A 21,984-nucleotide genomic window follows, 5' to 3' on the forward strand; every position below is an offset into this window, starting at 1 on the left:
AGGGTGGCAACCTGTGTTGGACGGGGTTACACTCCCCCTGAAGCCACAGGTCCGCAGTTTGGGTGTCCTCCTGGATTCTTCGCTTACACTTGAGGCTCAGGTGTCGGCGGTATCCGGGAGGGCCTTTGCACAACTGAGACTTGTGCGCCAGCTGCGACCGTACCTCGTGAAGGCAGATCTGGCCGGGGTGGTCCACGCCTTGGTCACCTCTAGAATGGACTACTGCAATGCGCTCTACGTGGGGCTGCCCTTGAAGACGGCTCGGAAACTACAATTGGTCCAGCGGGCAGCAGCCAGGATGCTAACTGGAGCTCATTATCAAGAGAGGTCAACCCTCTTGTTCAAGGAGCTCCACTGGCTGCCATTTATTTTCCGAGCCCAATTCAAGGTGCAGGTGCTCACCTACAAAGCCCTGAACGGTTTGGGACCACCCTACCTGCGTGACCGCATTTCCATCTACGAACCCACACGCTCACTCCGGTCATCTGGGGAGGCCCTGCTCGTGATCCCACCTACGTCGCAAGTGCGCTTGGTGGGGACGCGAGACAGGGCCTTCTCTGTGGCGGCCCCCCGACTTTGGAATGCCCTTCCAAAAGAGCTTCGTCAGGCCCCTACTCTGGCAGTTTTCAGAAGGAACCTAAAAACTTGGCTGTTCCGATGTGCCTTCGCAGATTAGGAATCCCCATCCCAAGTCCTAGATGCACTTTAGCACAACTAATGTTGCTGCACACCGCACTTAATCCCACGTTCCTCCTGCTATCTCAGCACTTTTAACCCTGTACCCCATTGCGCTGGCCGAACCAGTTTTAATAGTGTCTTGATGTATTGTCATTGTGGTTATTTTGCTTAATTGTTTGATTTGCTTGTTTATTGTTGTGTTATGTTTTCTATTGTATTGTGTTTTGTGGCTTCGGCCCGTGTAAGCCGCATCGAGTCCTGCGGGAGATGCTAGCGGGGTACAAATAAAGTTAATAATAAATAATAATAATAATAATAATAAATATGCCATTTTACTTCACAGTGCAAAATCAGTTTGCTACAAAAAAATACATCAAAATTGTGGTGCATGTGTGCATTTAACGGTCTATGATCATCTTGGAAGTGCATGTCTCTTGTCTTTCTTTTTGCTCTCCTTAGGATCTTCATCGAACTGGGTGTAGTTCTTACTGTGGCCAGGAGGCAGAGCAAGACAGAGTAGTATTAAAAAGGGTCTTACTAGCCTATGCCAGGTGGAACAAATCTGTAGGCTATTGTCAAGGTTTTAACATCCTAGCTGCTCTCATACTGGAAGTCATGGAAGGCAATGAGGGAGATGCTTTAAAAGTGAGTAAAATTACTGACAAGTTACCTTTATCCATATGTGCTTTTTGATGACTTATAACAGAGATGATTAATTCTCTTAAGCATGCAGTATGCAGTCTTTTTATGCAAGAATGCTATTTTTTTTGTTGGAAATAAGAATCTAGATTTTGTTGTGGTTTTCTTTTTAACTTTGGAACTAAATAAATATCTTAATGCTATGGTTTGTAGTTATACAAATGAAAAGACAACTAGTCCTTTAAAAATCTAATTTGTCCTCAGTCTTGTTAGATCTGAGAACTAATATCAAGTATTTCCTACTTTCCTTTCAGATCATGATCTACTTAATTGATAAAGTGCTTCCTGATAGTTACTTTGTCAATAACCTTCGAGCACTAAGTGTTGACATGGCTGTGTTCCGAGACCTTCTGAGAATGAAACTCCCCGAGCTTTCCCAGCATTTGGATACTCTGCAGAGAGCTGCCAATAGGGAAAGCGGAGGTAGAAACATACTAATGTCTTCATTTCAGTATTTCTATGTAATGTTTCAAATTATTTTGTTACCTTGAAAATATTGTATTTATAATACATCTGATTGTGGGGCTAAAACTTCTAGGGTGATAGAGAGCTAACTATTTTATTGTATTGAAGAATTTCTAAGGCCCTGCGATTTTCCTAGAGTGTCAAACACAAAAACAAAGCTGGAAAATGTTACTTTTTAAAGATTAGAACTTCAGCTTCCCCCTGAATGCATGGCTGGAGGATTTAGGAGTTGTAGCCCCAAAACATAAGTCTTTCCACCTCTTGTTAGGAGTTTTTGATAAGTGCGTGTTAACATATGCATTCATAGCTTTCCTGCATAATCTCTCTCATGCTGCATTGGTTGTAGTTCTTCCTTCTTTTTCTTTTCTTTCCCAAAAGTATCTTGTTTGTAGAAGATATTTGTGCTCAGCAGATCTCATTTCTATGACAAATACGTATTCCTTTTTCAATTGGAGAAGATGCGGTTTCTGTTAATACCTTAAATGAGCTTGGGTTTGCATTCCAGAGCACCACAATCAATAGAAATGGAACAAACAAACAAAATCCAACTAGAGTCAAACTTAAAAACCTTATAGGAAAAGGGAACAGATGGCCATAGATGTAATCATACTACTTCAGTTTCTTTCTTTTTTGAAGGTATCTTTTTATGAAATATTGAACTTCAACAGCTGTTGAATAACAATCTAAAACTGTGGTTCTCAACCTGTGCGTCCCCAGATGTTTTGGAATATAAATAAAGAATTATTATTATTATTATTATTATTATGGCCTTAAACTCCCAGAAATCCTAACAGCTGGTAAACTGGCTGGGATTTCTGGGAATTGTAGGCCAAAACACCTGGGGACCCACAGATTGAGAACCATTAATCTAAAACTATTTGAGATAAATAAATGTATGTGCTTTAAATCCAATAACATTTTGAACAATGCTATTCCTTCTCTTCTGTTACAGGTGGCTATGAACCTCCACTCACAAATGTCTTCACTATGCAATGGTTCCTTACTCTCTTCGCAACATGTCTTCCTAATCATACGGTTCTAAAAATTTGGGATTCTGTGTTCTTTGAAGGGTCAGAAATTATATTGCGAGTTGCCTTGGCTATATGGGCAAAGTTGGGAGAGTAAGTAGACTTTGTATAGATGCCTAAATGAAAGTTGAGTCTGCTTGAAAGAACTTTATGGCATGATATTGAGATGCTAAAAATAACATCTGTTCATCTTTATACGATACCCTGTTCCTCAAAGTATAAAGCTCTTCTCTGTTTTACCAGTGCAGTGCTCCCACTATGTTAGATGCTTTTGAGTTGCTGAAGGAGGAAGCAGTTGCTGTGGTTGAGCCTGAAACCTTTGCCTGATATTTAAAATGATTCCTTATATAGTCAGTCAGTCCTCCCCATTTGCTGGGGTTAGAGGTGTTGGTACTCCAATGCAACTCCAGTCTACTTTCACCAGACATTGGTCATAGAGTCCTACTGGAGCACACAGGTATTTCTAGAGATATGTTCGCTGTAAATCTCTAGGTTCCCAGAACCAATTAAGGATCAGTATTCAGCAAAAGATGACCATAGATTCTCACTGGAGGACCAAGAGATTCCTCAGAAGAGCCCTGCACAGCCACGTGTGCCTACAGGGCCCTTGTCTTGACAGTCTGCTGCATCCTCCTGCCAAGAAGAGTGTGACTGGGAGGGCTCTCCTGTCGGCAGGAGACTGTGATGGCCCTCTGTTTCCTCCTGCTGAGAGGAGGATGTGACACGTGACTGGCTACGGGACTGGGGCCAGAGGAAAGAGCCCAAGGGGCTGCATCCGGCCCACGGGTCTTAGTTTGCCCATGGCTGATCTAGGATGTACAGAAGACAGTTCATTGTTTATAACACAGGCTTCAAGTTTTTGGCATCTACTTTGCTCATCACTAAAAACCTAGAACTTTGGGGTTCACAAGCCAAAAAGAGGAACAAAAAGACATATATTAAGTATCAAAAAACAGGGCTAATCTGCTTTAAGATTAGTACCAGAACTAAGCTTGTAAGCCTTATAACACATAAATTTATCCTCCCATCCTATATTCTTTTTTCTTAATCTAAATTAGAGAGGAAAAGCTTTCTGTTGAGAGATTTACCAGTCCTTATCTTCTCAGTGGATATGGATAATGAATTAATTTGTATATTATAACACTACTGGAACAGAGACTTTTACAGTGTATGTATATTGAGATCGTGTTTTTTAAATAACTGTAGTGGGCAATCTGGGACACACTGAATCAAGGTTATCCAACCAACCACTCGTTGGCCACATACAGCCCAGGAGAAGCTACCAATGTGGCCTAAAACAAAATCATAAACTTACTTAAAACATTATTAATTTTTGGGTGGTGGGGTTTTTTTGGTAACTCAATTATGTGGTTCTTGAGCATGAACTTTGTAGATAACCACAAAACAAAATGGAATATTAAATGTATGTTACTTCCACATATATCGGAGTATTATTCGCAATGTTGCTCATCAGCTATCATTAGTGTTATTGTATTTTCTGTGTGATCCAAGACAGTTCTTTTTCTTCCAATGTGGCTCAGGGAAGCCAAGAAATTAGACACTCCTCTAAATATTGGTTTTCAATATTAACTGATCGTTAGTCATTTTGGTTGGGACCATGGCAGTTGGAGTCCAACAACTTCTAGAACAGTGGTTCTCAACTTGTAGGTCCCCAGATGTTTTGGCCTTCAACTCTCAGAAATCCAAACAGCTGGTAAACTGGCTGGGATTTCTGGGAGTTGTAGGCCAAACACCTGGGGACCCACAGATTGAGAACCACTGTACTAGAAAGTCACAATATCCAGATGGCCACTAAACCACAGTGTTTACACCATCTTTGTAGTCCTTAAAGAAAGCCTAGGAAACAATCTGCTCATTAAAGAGACTTTTTTCAAATAAAGTAAAAATATAAGTGCTTTTTCATTTCCAGAACATTTGATTTTAAAAATGTGCAGCAAGGGCTTTAAGAAAAATTTCAATTTTTTGTGAGGAATATGGTATGCTTTCTAAAAAAAAAATCCTTCTATATAAGTCTATTTTTTAAAATGAAGATGGTTTGAACTACCATTTATTTTGCTAGTTACATTAAGAACAAAAGATGCAGGTCTTCTTCAGTTAGCAAGTTAGCATCACTGGTTTCCAGGGTAACCATAAGCTAAATTTTCAGCCACATCTGAAATCTCATATAGTGAGTCATTAATGCAGATATTTGAGATCATTGTTCATATAAATCTGTTGGAAAAATAGAATCCACTGCTTTATGTTTGATATAATTAAACTTGTCATTATCAAACCAGAACATAATATGCACAACTCTATTGTGAAGAAGAATTTTAATTCTTTATTTACAAAGAAAACTAGTTTATCAAGGAAACACAACATTTTAAGGAATTGTTTGCCATATGTACACATCCATTTTCATTCTTTTGAAAAGAAAAACATGTTTTTATTTTTAAAGGTTTCAAAATATGTCTTTTAAAATGTATTTTGCTGGAAACCAGATGAGCAATATGTATCATGATCCTTTTTGAAAACACTCATTTAAATTTATGCATCCAATCGACGGTATCACCCACCGTCCAAAAGACAGGAGCATGCCAAATATACATTTCCATAATTAATATAAAATTCTGGGAATCATTGCTATTTATTTTAAGAAAGACTAAGCAAAACTATTGCTTACCTTTAGAAAAGCATGCTAAAGTAGGATTATCAAGCCATCAGAAATAGTGAATTCATCCAAAATGTGCAAGTTATTATAACATTTATTCCTTCAGAGTGTGTGATTTGATGTCTTAAATTACTACTTATCTGTTCTTTCTTTTGCCCTAAACAGTTCAGCTTTTTAAAAATTAATCAAATGCTATTGAAGGGGAGGAAATAAGATTTAAAAGAGGTGGAAAATAATAATTCTTCTGTGGCAGTTAAAAGCTTCATGATTACAGAAGCCAAGGGTTTTTCTTTTCTAAATTGGGGCTACATATATAAATATTAAACAACACTTTTCAAAATCTATATTTGTGAAGTAATTTTCTTTTAAAGGAATGGTTGAAACTCTCTCCTTTTGAGGTTTCCCAGTGATGTTTGTGAAACCCATTTACTTGTATACCGCTTGATAAGAGATGCTTCCTTTTTGATGAAGAGAATAAACAACATTTCATGAAGATAGCAGCAGGCTCCATGGGAGTTATAGATGTCACTGAATGTGGAAAAGGATGAATCATTTCCCTCTCCCACATAAGGTTTTGGTCCTATCAAACATTTGGTAACATTTGCAGCCCATTTTATTGATCAGAGTTCTGCAGTTGATATTTGGGTCATGGAAACAGCAGAAGATCCTAAGAATATTTGGTTAGATTACCCTTCTCTTGGAAATTATGTATAATCAGCCCTACACATCTGCTGGGATTATGGGCACAGGACACCTGTGGAAGTGAAAAATTGACAATACATTGATTAAATAAATTCCTATTTTTTACCTGAGATAATATCTATCTAGCAATTTCTAGGTCTTCCAGCATGGCTCAATGGTTAACTTTTGCTGGAAGCTGACCATAAAATCGCATTGGAGGGTCTGGGAAGATGTTCTCATTAGAAATCTCTTAAGTCTTCAAATATGACTGGAGGAAGTTGACCATTGAGCTACACCGGATTCCCCCGAGATGACATTTTCATCAAATTCATACATAATCAAATCTGCAAAAGTAAAAACTACAAATGTGGAGAGACAAGTATATTGTGCTGCTTTTTTCGTTTCAGGAGTGACTTGAGAAACTGCAAGTTGTTTCTGGTGTGAGAGAACTGGCAGTCGTCCGCAAGGACATTGCCCAAGGGACACCTGGGCAATGGAAACTTTAGGAAATATCAGTATTATTTCTATGTTTTTCTTTGTGCGTTAGGAGCGACTTGAAAAACTGCAAGTCGCTTCTGGTGTGAGAGAGTTGGCTGCTGGCACAAGTTCTGCTGGCACAAGGGTTTAACCCTTTTCTGAAGCATACACTATCTTGTTCTCTGGATCAAGCTGTTTATGAAATGCATGCATTAATATTGAGACCTGAATTTACTTTGATTCCCAGAGTAGTTAATGTGCTGTATATTCAGATAATAACATGGTGTTTAGATAACGTAAGCATCTTTATTATGATGCAGGCAGATAGACTGTTGTGAAACTGCAGATGACTTCTACGGCACTATGGGCAAGTTAACTCAAGAGATGCTGGAAGATAGCCTTATTGACAGCAATGAACTCATGCAGGTTGGTGTATATAATAGTGTTTATACAAATGTAAAATTTTAGTGGGATATTCTTAGTCCACGTAGAGATAAGGTTCCCCCAATATAAAATGGAGAAAGACTGTAATTTAATGTAGTTTATAGTTTAATGGTAGACTACATGATTTGCTTTCCAGTTGGTTTGGGTTCAACTTCTGTCATCTGTCAAATATATCTGAAAAAGCTGTGATTGTTATTATTGTCATCAGGTTGACTTTGACTTGTGGTGACCCTATGAATGAGAGATTTCCACAGGATCTCCAAACTAAGGACTCCCTCTTTTCTTGTTGACCCTTACCAATCATTAATGAGTTTTCAAAAGTTGATAATGAATAATGTGTTGAGACATCTCAAAATATGGCCAAAGTATGATAGCCTCAATTTGGTCATTCTAGCTTCTAGGGAAATTTCATAATTGTTTTGGTCTAGCACCCACTTCTTTGTTTTTTTTTAAGTCCATGATATCTGTAGACATTTCCAATGAGCTGATTCTTTTTTGGTCAAATTTCTTCACTGTTCAGCTTTCACAATGATACACAGGAACCAGAAATACTACTGTAATGAATCTTAAACAACTCCAGTAGACCTGTAGATCATATTATATTCAGATGGAAGAAAGGTTTATTTTGGGATAAGTAGCTTCTTTTGTTTGAAATAGTGTTTTTAGAAACCTTACAGAAGTTCTCAAGTGTTCTCTCATATTTTATTGAAGCATGGTGTTATTAGTAGTATAATTCATCCTTGTGGAGCCTGCTTTCTATCCAACTTTGGCAAGAACATTAAAGGCAGGGAAGGAACCTTATGAATAATGCACCTCTATTGTGCTTTTAAAATAATATGGGGTTACTGCCCACGTTTGTCTTGAAATAGGATTTTACAATTCCTCAAATGTCAGTTTGTATACTGAAATGGCGGTGATGAATGTCAGCCTTAAACTGCTGCCTACTCTGTTATGAATTACATTTCAGTGGTTGGTTTGATGTGTGAAGTCAAGATATGGTATTAGTCACAATAAAGTTGACCCATTTTACATAGGACAGAAAGGAAAAAAAGAGATACAGCTTTCCCAGAACCTGGAAACTTCTCCAGATTTGGAAAAACTTACTTTTTGGGATGATGATTACATGAAATTCTCTCAACAACATAATCACTGGCCATGATTAAGGGGGGGGGGGTGCATTTAAGTAACCTCCCGTTTTTATTTTGTAAGCCCATGGTAGGCCACAATCTATGGATGAAAGACCGTGCTGATCTTAGTTAGTCACAAATGTGGACTTGATGCAGAGAACAGAAGGATATGCTGTGTCCTTTGAATATTGATAGTGTTCATCTGGTTGGTTTCTTCAGATAAAGGGCCTATTATTTATTTATTATTTATTTATATAGAGCATTTGTATCCTGACCTTCTCAACCCCCAAAGGGGACTCAGGACGGTTTACAAACTGGCAGTCATTAGATGCCGACAAAGAAACAGTTAGAGCACAACAATTCACATAAACAAATCAACAGCAATAAAAATACTTTAAAAAAGCAATAAAAATTCATTAAAAAGCAATAAAAATACATTTAAAATATTGGCCCTTAAATATTAACACAATCAAGTCTATTGGTGCTTGGTTGCTTCTTTTGATAAGTGCATTCCTTTAAAGAATATGGAATTTTTAAGATATTATGGAAAACGAATACATTTCTCTATTTAATTACATAGGTAAAGGTAAAAGTTTCCCTTGACATTAAGTCTAGTGTGTTCGACTCTGAGGGGTGGTACTCAATTTCTAAGCCAAAGAGCCAACATTGTTCATAGACATCTCCAACATCACTGCATGGAGCACCATTACCATCCCACAGAAGCTGTACCTATTGATCTACTCTCATTTGCATGTTTTCGAATTGCTAGGTTGGCAGAAGCTGGGACCTAACAACGGGAGCTACTCCCGTTCCCTGGGGTTGAACCGCCAACCTTTTGGTCAGTAAGTTCAGCAGCTCAGCAGTTTAACATGCTGCGCCACCAGGAGGCCTTAGTTACACAGTGAAAAAGAAAGCAGGAATTCTGTCTATTCTCTGTCACAAGAAATCAGTAGCACAGAAAGAATTGTAGTGGCACTGTAACTGTTTCATTTATAGAAGCAGACATTGTGTGGAACAGTTTGCCATTGACATTAACAGCTTGCAATTGACATTAAAAGTGTAAATTATTTCCAGGTTTCCTTGAAGCTCTTTCCCCCAAGGAATGGGTTGTAATATATAGTAAGTAAGCAGATAAATGCCATCAGACTCCATTAAAGGGGAATCTATGTAGCTGCTGTTTTGCCTGTAATTTCCAGTCTTACAATCTTGTGCAGCATCCTCTCTTGGGAAACCCTTGTTTCCTATGCTTGCAGATGTGCTGCCACACAAAATGAAAAAAGGATACTTTATGTTTCAAGACTTTTAGTGTGCATCTTCAGATTCTCTTGTCTCTTCTTCACGTAAGCAAGTAGAAGATTTGTTTCTGTGGCAGCTTTTGTGCCTTATGTATAGGGCAAGTGCATTCACTATTTATTCATTCAAAAATATTTCATCAATATCTGTATTAAAGCCAGTAGAGACTGCATCTGGGATCAGTTCAGTTTTAGCAAAACAAATGTCATTATTTATGACTTTTGTTCACTTTTGCTTTTTATCACATAAGAGCAATAAAAAGTCTCAACATCTGCTAGTTTAGGGCTTCTTAAACTTTTCCCACTTACAACCCCTTTCCGCCTAAGAACTTTTTATGCGACTGCAGGTGTATAGCTATATAAATAGGTTAAAATTCAAACATTTACTGAAAATAAATCAGCAGTTACATGGCTTGCTAAACAGTCTGAGTTTCTTTTTTGCAGAGTATGGCTGAAGCATTTTTTTGCAGAGTCCACTATAAACAGAGTCCACTATAAATTCTTGCTAATAGATTTGTGTAAATGGGTGGCATTCAAAAACCTTTTACTGTTGTGAAATTTTAGTGACCTTAATATTGTGCTAAAGGGACCCCATTTGGGATTTGGATCCACAGTTTAAGAAGCAGCGGGCTATTTCATATAATTTCAGTTTGTTTATTTATTTATCGTGTCAGAAGCAAACCGAGGGTACAGTTGTAATGTATTTAAAAACACAAACAAAGTTAAAAACTTGGCATTCTGCTAAATGTCCTTTGATCAGTAGCTGGTTACTTGGAGTACCTCTGGTGTTGCTATGAGAAGGTCCTCCATTGTACATGTGGCAGGGCTCAGACTGCGTTGCTATAGGTGGTCTGCTCTTCTACACACTCACATGTCGTGGACTCCACTTTGTGTATAGTATCTATAGTGTTTTCAGTGTATAGTATCTATAGTGTTGCTCCTTAAGGCAACAGGAATCATAGTACAGAAACAATATTCGAGAACCTGCCAAGTATATCGCTCAATATTATTTTGAATATTAAATATTTATCAAGCCCACAATGTTCAAAATATCTTGGTTGACTGTGATTCAGTAACAGCAAGAACATATTTGTCCTCATGTTTTTATTAATTTCCCTGGAGAAATCACAAAACACTTGTATTCTGTTCAGTCCCTTCTGACATAGAACAGAGTTTTAAAAAACATAATTATGTACTTTGGTAAAAGGCCTTGAAAATGCCAGCAACAAACATTCTTATGAAACTGTTTGTAGCAGCATTGCCTGTTAAGAGAAATAAGGCACCTGCCTCAGGCAGGAGATGTTGCGGGTGACAGTAGCAGATCCTTAGCTTATCTTCTTGAGCCCTTTGACAGATCAGAAAAGATTGCTGAATTAGTCTACTGATAATTTCAAACTTGATTTTTACATTTTAGGCCAGGGGTAGGCAGAGTGAGTCCTATGGACTACTGGTGGCTATTATATGCTCTTATGATCCCATTTAAAAAAAAATCTAATTTTCTTGCTCCCAGATGGATGCAGATGGCAATTAAACCAAATTTTGGACTCCCCGAGACAACTTAGTTTCAAGAGATGTTATTTTTAAAACTTGAAGTGAACAAAAAGAGACTCCTAATCATTGAGTGTTGTTAAAATGGCCTCTTCTTGTTCTGAAAAAGTTCTGTGTGGCTAATAACATTATCAGTATTTTTTTTTTGAGGGGGGGGGAATGTAATGAGGTTTTGGGTTCACAAAAGGGGGGCGGGGTCCAGATTTGGCCCACAGATGGAATTTTCTCTGCTATACTTCACTGTTCACCAGTATCAACCACAACTAAAAATACTTAATTTGGTTTTTGAAATGCTTTTCATTCTTACATTTGCATGCCATCTAGTCCCAGTGAAATTGAATTCATCTTTTCTAAATCTAAAACTAATTGCCATTTTAAATGGAAGGCCAACTGTAATACATTATTGGAGTTGATATTGAAATATAGCATGCTCTCTTTCATAAAAAGCATAGGGTTAGAAATGGCAGTGGCTGTGTATGATTCATTCTCTTCATTTTAATGCAACGATTATCATTTCTGGCTGTTCCAGCACTTATATTTCATGTGAGTCATTCTTTGTCTTTCTTGCAGGAAATACCTCTTGCATTATAAAAGCTAAATCTTTCGATAGTTCTTTTCAGGAAATGCAGTATCTAATCCTAAAACTATGCGGCAGCCATCCTGCATTTTAGCCTGCCATGAAAAGTTGTTTTAAAGGCCCTGCTTTGGATTCATGTTTCTTTATTATTTATTATTATTTATTTACTGTACTTATACCCCACCCTTCGCACACTGAAGGGGGACTCAGGGCAGCTTACAAACTATGGCAATAATTCAATGCCAGATTCAGACAATAACAATATCGGTAAAACACAATATTATAAAACTGTAAAAGATATACATATCAATTAAAATAGTCTTGCAAACAATTAAAACATATGAAACACATCAAAGGTCTAGCACAAACTGGGCTTTGTAAACATTGAGCCAATTGCTTTGCCTTTCTTCCATCATGCTTACATACTTCCATCTTTCTTTTTCGCCCCTTCTCAGACTGTTTATTCCATGGCCCAGTTCCCTTTCCCACAGCTAGCAGAATTAAGGGAGAAATACACGTACAATATCACTCCTTTTCCTGCTTCAGTGAAATCAAATTCTGGGTAAGTCTCTTCTTTCTTTCCTGTAACCCTGTAGCGTAATTTAGGCAACAGGGTAAAACAACAAAAGACCAAACAGATACATTCAGAGATGGCAAAATGTTTCCTGCTGCCTGAGGTGGGAATCTAAAGTGTTGCTTCCCATTATGCCTCACTGGGAGATATTCCTCATCTCCAGTTGGAAAAGAAGATTAGTGTAGAGGTGGCGCCCAGTTCGAAAGGAAAAGGACCAAGGAGAGGCCAGCAAAACACCAGTGCTTTTCAAAGGAGCTGCCATAAGTTCTTTACTCCTTGAACTGGAGATTTCTGAGGGCAACCCAGCTCACTCTGTATGTAGGGTTGGGTTTTGGACAGGTCTTTGCCAGCAGTATTTTTTTTTTGTCATGTCAGGAGCAACTTGAGAAACTGCAAGTTGCCAGAAGTATAAGCAGTATCCATATGGAAGCAGCTGTGGGTTGAAACACTGCTGCTTTTCTTGGAAATAGCACCCAACTCTTCTCCTTTACCAGAATGAAGCAGAGCAATCAGCTGAGGAGGGAAGGAGAATGACTGAGTGGGCAGACAGAGGAGCATGCAAAAGAAGAGAATTTGAAAATAGATGGAAAGTGAGAAATGGAATAGCTATCATACTTTTAAAAAGAGACAGACTAAGACAACCTGATGGTAGCAGAGTCAGAAAGAGCTCCGAGTGGTGATGGACAGCTTTCAAGGATGCCAGCAACTTCTTGTCACCTTGCCTCCCAAGCCTTCTGGCAGTGAAGCCACTCTCTTTGTTTCCATGGGGATTCATGTGATAGTCCTGAGAAATGTATTTGTGCATAGAGAAGAGGAAGGGGAGTGCTGAACTTCAGCTTAACACTCACTCGAATGTGCTGCTTCCTTAGCAGACTAGCTGCTAAAGAAGGAGGAAGAGGGTGCATCAAAGGGGACAGACAAAATTGGACTTTCATAGCTGTGGAGGAGGGAGATGCAGCTGCACTCACCTCCAGGTCTTGCTTCATTCTTCTAGTGAGGGAAGATATCTAGGAATAGGAAGGTTCCCTACTCTGGTGCTGCTCTCTTGAGGGATAAAGGGCCTGGCAGGCCAAGTAGGGGACTTGCAAATTCACAGTCTTTTGTTTCCTGCCATTTACCTGACCAAAGCAGGGCCAAATAGGAGTACATATCTGACTCTGTTGAACTGTTCAATTTGTTATGACTGTGCTCACACATTAATAGAGCCTGTATCCTTTTGTTTCACAGGAGGCTTGGTAAAGTTAAAGACAGTGATGAAGAAAATGAACTTGATGATGAGGATTCCATAGCTAATGTCATTGGTTGCCTTGGACCATTCAGTGGGTTTTTGGCTCCAGAACTACAAAAGTATCAAAAGCAATTCAAAGGTAAATATTGGAAACTTTTTGATTTTACTGTGGGAGTGCTTTGAGAACCTCCCCCCGCCGCCCACTGGTTCATCCCTTAGCAACATTTGAAGACTTGGAGACATTGAGATGAAAATAACAGTATGGACTCATAATTGACATCTCACAAACATTTGACAGGTTCAGTCATATATTTAGATACCCAAAGGAAAGGGTGTGCAGCTCTGTGACCCATAGCAGAGAGAGGGAGAGATTAAATGTTCCAGTTCATACACTGCTTTATTTGATATTGCTGATAGTATAATAAGGTGGTATTTCATATTCAATATGCAAGTGATTGGGGTGGTCAAAGACTACTAGCATGTGATGGCAAACCCTTAACAAGATTTTCTAACATTTTGAGAGTTTTCCAAATCAATTGTTTGCACAAAAGCGTATGCAGAAAATTGTGCTGCTTACTGACCAAAAGCTTGTTTCCACAGCCATGGCTTTAGTTTTTTCCTGAAGGTCAGGAGGGAGGGGGCCAATCTAATTTCACAAGGGAGGGAGCTCCATAGATGAGGTGCCACCACTGAGAAGGCCCCGCCTCTCATCCCCACCAGTCGTGCTTGCGAGGAGGGTGGGACCAAGAGCAGGGCCTCCTCTGACAATCTTAGCCTCCAAGATGGGTCATAGAGGGACATACGTTTGGACAGGTAAGCTGGGCTGAAACCATTTAGGGCTTTTTAGGCTAAATCCAGCACTTTGATTTGTACTCGGCATTAACTGTTCATTTTTAATGCATTTTAGTTTTGGGCAGCTGTTACAGAACTTTTAGGATTTATACATTACTGTAATAGCCATATAATTGAAAGTATGATCTGTAAAAGATATCTAAATCAACTGATACTTTAAGAATTGTCTGACATGAAATATACCATTATTGGTTTACATTCTGATGGGTTTCTCACATTTTTCCTTCTGTCTATAGAACATAATGAGGAGCAGACTTTAGGATCTAGTAACATTGCAGAACTAAGTCCTGGAGCAATCGATGCCTGTCGAAGTGAATACCATGCAGTCTTTAACAGCATGATGATGGAACGAATGACTACAGACATCAATGCACTGAAAAGACAGTATTCCCGAATAAAGAAGAAACAGCAGCAGCAGGTTCATCAGGTGTACATCAAAGCAGGTAATTGCTTATTTGGGTTAGTTTTTCACAGCAAGGAGGTAGATGCAAGATGGTATTAAGTATGTTTGGGTTGAGAATCGCACAGATCTCCAGTCGTATCTGGTTAGGGCTTTTGGGACTAACAGTCCAACAACATCCAGAGGGACAGATGATTCTTACCCTTGAACTGTATGTATAAGGAACCAAATTGTGTGTGTGTGTTAACTTATATAAACAAGAAGAAAGAAGAAAACAATGAGGAGTAACCAGAACGAACTCATTTGACTGAAACCAGCATAGCACAAAGTGATGGTGATCTTTGTTTTTCTTTTGTCAGGGTCTGAAGATGAAGACCCTGGGCTATTGTTAAATCCCAGGGACCCGCTGAATAATGGTATTTAAAGATATCTATGTTAACTTGGGTGTACAGCTTTTCTTTCATTGATTTCACTAACATCAAAGGCATCCTTGGATTTGTGATATAACCTTCTAAATTGCTATTTGCCCAGCCCATGTTTTGTCTTAGAGGTATAGGCAAATTATGCACAATTGGCATTGAAACAACTTAGGTATAAAACTACCTGTTGTACAGACAAGCATACTCATACACACACTTCACTTCATATCTTCACTAGTAGAGAAAGCCCATGCTTCCTAACAGTATGCCATAGACCACTTCTGCATTTGGTGCTACTTCTTGCAAAAGAAATACATATCTCATGAAATGATGGTTGATCAAATCTGCAATTGCAAGACAACCATTCTGCCAAGATTAAAATGAGGAAGGGTTTCATTTCCCAGGATTGCCATAACTTCTTCTCACAAATATTAACTCGTTTACCTCTCTTGGTTGATTTTCTCTATTGCTGGATGTTCTACTGGAATTGGTTTTGTGGTGATGGTGTTAAATTGCTAAGTATTCAGCCTATATGGACAAGTCTGTATCCTGTTTTTTTCATTATGAAAAGTTTTGTGTTGGTGGTATGAGGAAGAAACAAGACACATCATGGTATTGGCATAATTGAAGAGTGAGCCAAATGTCATTGGGAATGCCCAGATAAGAACAGCAATTTCTTCCTTCTATATTCTCTTCTGAAATAGATTTAATGTATTTGATTTCCAAATTAATCTATCACTTTATGTTTATAACGTCATATTCTTACCTGTTGCATCATTGCATTGAAAGCAATTATGGTTTCCTTTGGGATATTTATTCATTATATTCATTTTTTAAATGGCAGTATTTTGTTGGTGACTGGCAGAATGTTTGCATTACTTACATTTCCTCCATCTTGATTCCCTCTTTGAAAAAAACACAAGAGGGAGAATTATATTTCTTGCAAAGATCTCAAAGTGATATACGTTACTCTCTTCCTCTCTATTTTATCCTCACAAGAACTCTATGAAGTAGGTCAGGCTACTGCACCACTGGGACTTACCCAAAACAACAAAGATGGCAATGACTCCAGGCCAAGCCCATACTGTCAAACACACACCTCTGAATTGCCAAATTTGCTCCAAGACACTGAAAAAATTAAATTTTATTGCTCAGTGCAAACTGGAACTTGACTTAATGGAAATTGGGTCCTTCCGAGTTGGCTCTCAGGCTGCTTTGAATATATATCTTTAGATCATTGTGTCAGATTAACTAAATGTATCTGAGCTACATATTGGCAATGCAGCATGTGCTTTGCATGTAAAAGGTCCTGAATTCAAACGCTAACATTTTCTGTTACGGTTGGTAGAAACACCCAATTCTGAAAGCTGCTACCAGTCAGTAAAGGCAATAGCGAACTAGATGAAACATTGGAATCATAGAGCTGGAAGAGACCTCACAGGCCATCCAGTCCAACCCCCTGCCAAGAAGCAGGAAAATTGCATTCAAAGCACCCCCAACAGATGGCCATCCAGCCTCTGTTTCAAAGCCTCCAAAGAAGGAGCCTCCACCACAATCCAGGGCAGAGATTTCCACTGCTGAACAGCTCTCGCAGTTAGGAAGTTCTTCCTAATGTTCAGGTGGAATCTCCTTTCCTGTAGTTTGAAGCCATTGTTTTCTGTTTCTATAGGGAAACAGAAAACAAGCTTGCTCCCTCTTCCCTATGACTCCCTTTCACATATCTCCTCTCAGCCTTCTCTTCTGCAGGCTCAACATGCCCAGTTCTTTCAGTTCTTTTAGGATGTAGCAACTTTCAATGTCCCAGATTCTTTCCCATTAAGATAAACTAATCCTATTTGTAATTCAGCTTTCTTAGCTCTGAATCAAATGTAAAGTAAACCACATTCTATTGCTTTGCAGATTACTGAATGCTCTATTTCTATTTGATTTTTTTTAAAAAAAATACAACTTTACTCTTGGTTCGCTCCTGATATGACAAATAAATATTCTGTGCACATTAATATTTGACTAAAAAGCCAACAATAACCCCAACCTTGGTTATTATTTTGTATTAAGAAAGAAGAATATAACAAGTTTATCTGCTCAACATTAATAGTCCCAATATCTGCACAAATTAGTTGTAACTTGTACATCAGACACTGAAAAAGAGGCATATTTTTCTTTATACTTATTTGTCTGATCTCTTTCGACAGCATGCTTGTTTTGTTGGCAAGCCCTTTCAATATTATCTTTGACATTTTTGTTTTCTTCAGATAAAGGGCCAGCTACCAATCTTCTACCTTCTCAAGTGAACCATTCTCCAGTGATCAACCATCTTCTGCTAGGAAAGAAGATGAAGCCAACCAATCGTTCTGCCAAAAATGCCATTGTTCACATTCCAAATCATGCAGGAGGCAAGATGTCACCTGGTCCCCATGAAGACCTTAAAACAAAACTCAACTCTCCCTGGCGCACTCACATTAGGGTACATCGGAAGAATATGGCAAGAGCCAAAGGCCAGCTGGGCTATGGTGATACTATAGGACTAATAGAAGAACAGAGTGAAGGTGGAAAAGCCAAGAGCATTGGGGCAAAAGAAGAGATTTCCAGCAAATCAGAATCTGTGGATGGAGAAGGAAGTGATTCGGATGCTGGGATTACTAGGAAAGCGGATGGACAGTCTCCTGAACCAGCATTCAAAGATGCCAATGTCAGTGCAAATATATCAGCAGTTCAGCTGAAGCTGGAAGCACTGGAACTTACCCAAAACAACAAACATGACACTGACTCCAGGCCAAGCCCTTACTGTCAAACACACACCTCTGAATTGCCGGATTCGCCCAAAGACAGTGAAACAATGGCAACATCCCCTCAAGTCAGCACTCCCAAGTCTCAAGTCTTTAGCCCTTTCCCTAGTGTCAAGCCACTTAGGAAATCAGCTGCAGCCAGGAATCTAGGATTGTATGGTCCAACGGAAAGAACCCCAACTGTTCACTTCCCCCAAATGAGCAGAAGCTTTAACAAGCCCACAAATGGTAACAGTGGATCTAAAAGACGATGATGCTTATATTCCACTTCATTAATATCACCATTGTCATTATCGCTGCTGTTTGAATTTTTATGGTGTGTGTCTGTGGGTTCAAAGGGATTTATATGTAATTTATTTAATTGAAATAAGGGAGATTAATGACAAAAATGTCAGAAATCTGTGTTTTTCTATAATATGGAATAGTGATGGTGGCACATTTAGCTTTCATGGTAAAAAATAAACTGACTCGCAGCACAGGAAATGTTTTGAATTTGAATTACCTATAGGAAAAAACACCCTGTAGTTCTGCCAGGCATTCAAATGATACTTATAGAACAGTTTTTGTTCAGTTGTATCCACTATCAAAACATTTTGGCAAGATTATCACCATTTTGTGGCAATTGGTTAATCCTCTTTGCTTCCTGGAACAGAACTGAGCACCAGTTTTTCAGACAGATTACAATACTACTAGCTGTCTGTATCATTACACTAATATATTTGAACAAATGACACTGTAACAGTGCTTCAATATTCAAACTGCTGCTTTTAACTGTTTCTCTATTATAGAAATCTCTCTCAGAGGAAGAGAGAAATAAATGCATTTTGTACGACTTGATTTTGGTTGAGGGCACACTGACTTGTAGTGAGTCATGAGATACTAGGAATGATATTTAAATCAATATTTACATATATAATTTAAAATTCTTGACAGCATTTGATACATATCTTGGGTTTGGTGGTCTTTATTTCCAAGTGAGTGAGTATAGGATTGTGGCCTTCATACAGTAGAGTCTCACTTATACAACTTAAATGGAACAGCAGAACATTAGATAAGCGAAAATGTTGGATAATAAGAAGTGATTAAAGAAAAACCTATTAAATGTCAAATTACATTATGCTTTTACAAATCAAGCACCAAAACATATTTTACAACAAACCGACAGAAAAAGCAGTTCAATACACGGTAACGTTATGTAGTATTTACTGTATTTACGAATTTAGCACTAAAACATCACAGTGTATTGAAACCGCTGTGGATCAGGGCGGGAGGCAGACTGTGTTGGATAATATAGAAGTTGGATGAGCAAAAGCTGAATAATCGAGACCCCACTGTATTTTGTTTTGTAAGGCACCAAGCTTTAAAAATGTTTAGCACTTTTGATCTCTGATGTGTTATAGTTGATTCCCATTTAAGAAAGATCCAGGTCTGTGTCCTGTGATATAACTATCTACATATTTTCTAACATTCCTTTACAAGGAAGATTTTTAGCAGCTTCCACAAGATTATGTGCTTTCCATCTGAAGTGAGCAAACAAACTGGAAAATCTTGGGATCTAGTTCAATATAGTTCTAGCTATATTGTTGCTAAGAGATTCATTAAGACTCTGAAACTTGGCAGATAACAGTGGAAAGTGGATCCCCTTGCATTGATCTGAATTTTTTTTTTGTCATGTCAGGAGTGACTTGAGAAACTGCAAGTCGCTTCTGGTGTGAGAGAATTGGCCGTCAGCAAGGACAATGCCCTGGGGACGCCTGGATGTTTCGATGTTTTACCATCCTTGTGGGAGGCTTCCCTCATGTCCCTGCATGGAGAGCTGGAGCTGATAGAGGGAGCTCATCCACGCTCTCCCCGGATTCGAACCTCCGAGCTGTTGGTCTTCAGTCCTGCCAGCACAGGAGTTTAATTCACTGTGCTACCGGGGGCTCCACTTTGCAAGATTAAGTACAATAAAAAATAGTATGTGCTGCCATAGCAACAGTTGTCATTAGAAGAAAATTTATCTCTATTTAGAATAGATTAATATCGAACCTTAAAACTTGGTGCATAAGACAGGGAGGTGCTTAAAGAACAAAAGCTGATGACTCAGCCCTCTGCCCACACCCATTTTTGGATATTTCCCATACAAAATTCCCCCAATTGTTCACAAGCCTTGGGTAGAAAGTCACATGAAAGTCGATTGTAAGAAAGTCATCTTACAATCTACAGCTGGTTAAGCAATTGATACAAACCATGTCTGCATAGTCTACTATGACAATGCACCAAATGCAATATTAAGACATCACATTGATAAGCATGTGGAAATGAATAAAATGCTAACTTAGGGGGGGGGGGGGAAACAACCAGGACCTAATAGATTGTATAATTAATTTTTAGGAAATTTTAAACTTGCAATTCCTTAACTGCAGTCTGCATGCTGCATGCCAAACATTTTCTGAATCTAGAGAAGGTTTAAGAGGAATTTGTACTGTGGCACTGAGGCTGCTTTTAACAAGAAAAATCCCAGAGTGTGTCGGCTTCTCTGATGGAGTTCTTTGGATCTCTGTTACTGCTTCCAATATTTTGTAGAACATATAAATAAAAGGGGTTTGGTGGTTTTCAACTGACATTAAGTCCAGTCATGTCCGACCCTGGAGATTGGTGCTCATCTCCATTTTTAAGCTGAAGAGCTGGCGTTGTCCATAGACATCCCCTAGGTCATGTGGCTGGCATGACTGCATGGAGCACTGTTACCTTACCACTGGAGCACTACCTATTAATCTACTCACATTAGCATGTTTTCGAACTGCTAGGTTGGCAGAAGCTGGGGCTAACAGCGGGAGCTCATTCTGCTCCCTGGATTCGAATTGGTGACCTTTAGTCAGCAAGTTCAACAGCTCAGCGGTTTAACCAACTGCACCACCAGGAGCTTCATATAATAATTTTTTAAAACAATTATTGCACATGATGCTGGAAGTACACTGATTTGAAGTGAAGGTTGGAATCTTCTGTTCATTTAAAACTCTTATTATGTTGTTTCTCAAAACTTATGCAAGCTTTTTAAAAAGTGAATGCTTTTTTCCCTTTCTACAACAAATTTATTCCCATTCTTAATGGAATAACTAAAGTGGTTGAAACTAATCTCCAGGATTGGGTTGGAGATTAATTTCAACCACTTTAGTTATTCCATTAAGAATGGGAATAAAAAGACCTCACAATCTCTGAGGATGCCTGCTATAGATGCAGGCGAAACATCAGGAGAGAATGCTTCTTGAGCATGACCATACAGCCCGAAAAACCTACAACAACCCAGTGATTCCGGCCATGAAAGTATTCGACAATAAATCTCCAAGATTGGCAGCATTCTTTTCATTAATAGACCTGAAAATGTTTTCTTTTCCCACCCTCACTGCCATTGAAAAATGTTGGAAGGGATTTGTATGTAATTTATTTAATTGAAATAAGGGAGATTAGTTCAATTTAATTCTTTGTTGGGAACCGCTTTGATACATGCATAGTGAAGTCCGTGTCTATGTGGAATACTGTATAGGAACTCAGCGCATGATTACTTGAATAGGAGATGCTAGTTTGGGCCCGATGTCTCTGTCTTTTATCATAATGTCTTAAGTGAGTTTGGGCCCATTGTTTTTGCCATCTGGCTGAAGCTGGTATGAAATTTAAGGAGCTTATCAGGTTTGCTTCCTCGTTGAATGCCGCGTGTGGCGTGTTTTAAGAGACTAGTGTTAAACTCTATGTCTTATGAATTTCTTCTTTGATGTATTCAATATACTGTAAATATTATTGTATATTATAAATATATTCAGGATGTGTAAAACTGTTTTGGAGCTGTTCATCTTTGTGTGTGTGTATTTGAACTATGGCTACAATGGTGATCAATTTTAAAGGGTATCTTTTTTTAAAAAAAATACATTTTCCCACTTAGGGCCCTTCCACACTGCCATATATCCCAGAATATCAAGGCAGATAATCCACAATATCTGCTTTGAACAGGATTATCTGAGTCCACACTGCCATATATTCATCCAGTTCAATGTGAGT

At 38.6% G+C, this 21,984-nt stretch overlaps 1 protein-coding gene across 5 annotated transcripts in view; it reads left to right on the plus strand.

Moving 5' to 3' along the window:
* Positions 1 to 21,776, plus strand: part of TBC1D30 (TBC1 domain family member 30) — a 65,181-nt gene extending 43,405 nt beyond the window's left edge. For 3 of the 5 annotated variants that reach the window (XM_067469087.1, XM_060777519.2, XM_060777521.2), the window contains 9 exons: positions 1,138 to 1,323; positions 1,632 to 1,800; positions 2,795 to 2,963; positions 7,020 to 7,125; positions 12,143 to 12,249; positions 13,489 to 13,628; positions 14,578 to 14,784; positions 15,101 to 15,157; positions 17,413 to 21,776. In XM_067469087.1, the coding sequence (XP_067325188.1) occupies positions 1,138 to 1,323; positions 1,632 to 1,800; positions 2,795 to 2,963; positions 7,020 to 7,125; positions 12,143 to 12,249; positions 13,489 to 13,628; positions 14,578 to 14,784; positions 15,101 to 15,157; positions 17,413 to 18,200 (1,929 nt within the window). In that variant the 3' untranslated portion in view covers positions 18,201 to 21,776. The remainder of the gene's footprint in view (positions 1 to 1,137; positions 1,324 to 1,631; positions 1,801 to 2,794; positions 2,964 to 7,019; positions 7,126 to 12,142; positions 12,250 to 13,488; positions 13,629 to 14,577; positions 14,785 to 15,100; positions 15,158 to 17,412) is intronic. The other 2 variants (XM_060777522.2, XM_060777520.2) reach the window with 1 other exon arrangement.
* The last annotated feature ends 208 nt before the right edge of the window (positions 21,777 to 21,984 follow it).

Source organism: Anolis sagrei, chromosome 5 (genome assembly GCF_037176765.1).
Source record: "Anolis sagrei isolate rAnoSag1 chromosome 5, rAnoSag1.mat, whole genome shotgun sequence".
NCBI lineage: Eukaryota > Metazoa > Chordata > Lepidosauria > Squamata > Dactyloidae > Anolis > Anolis sagrei.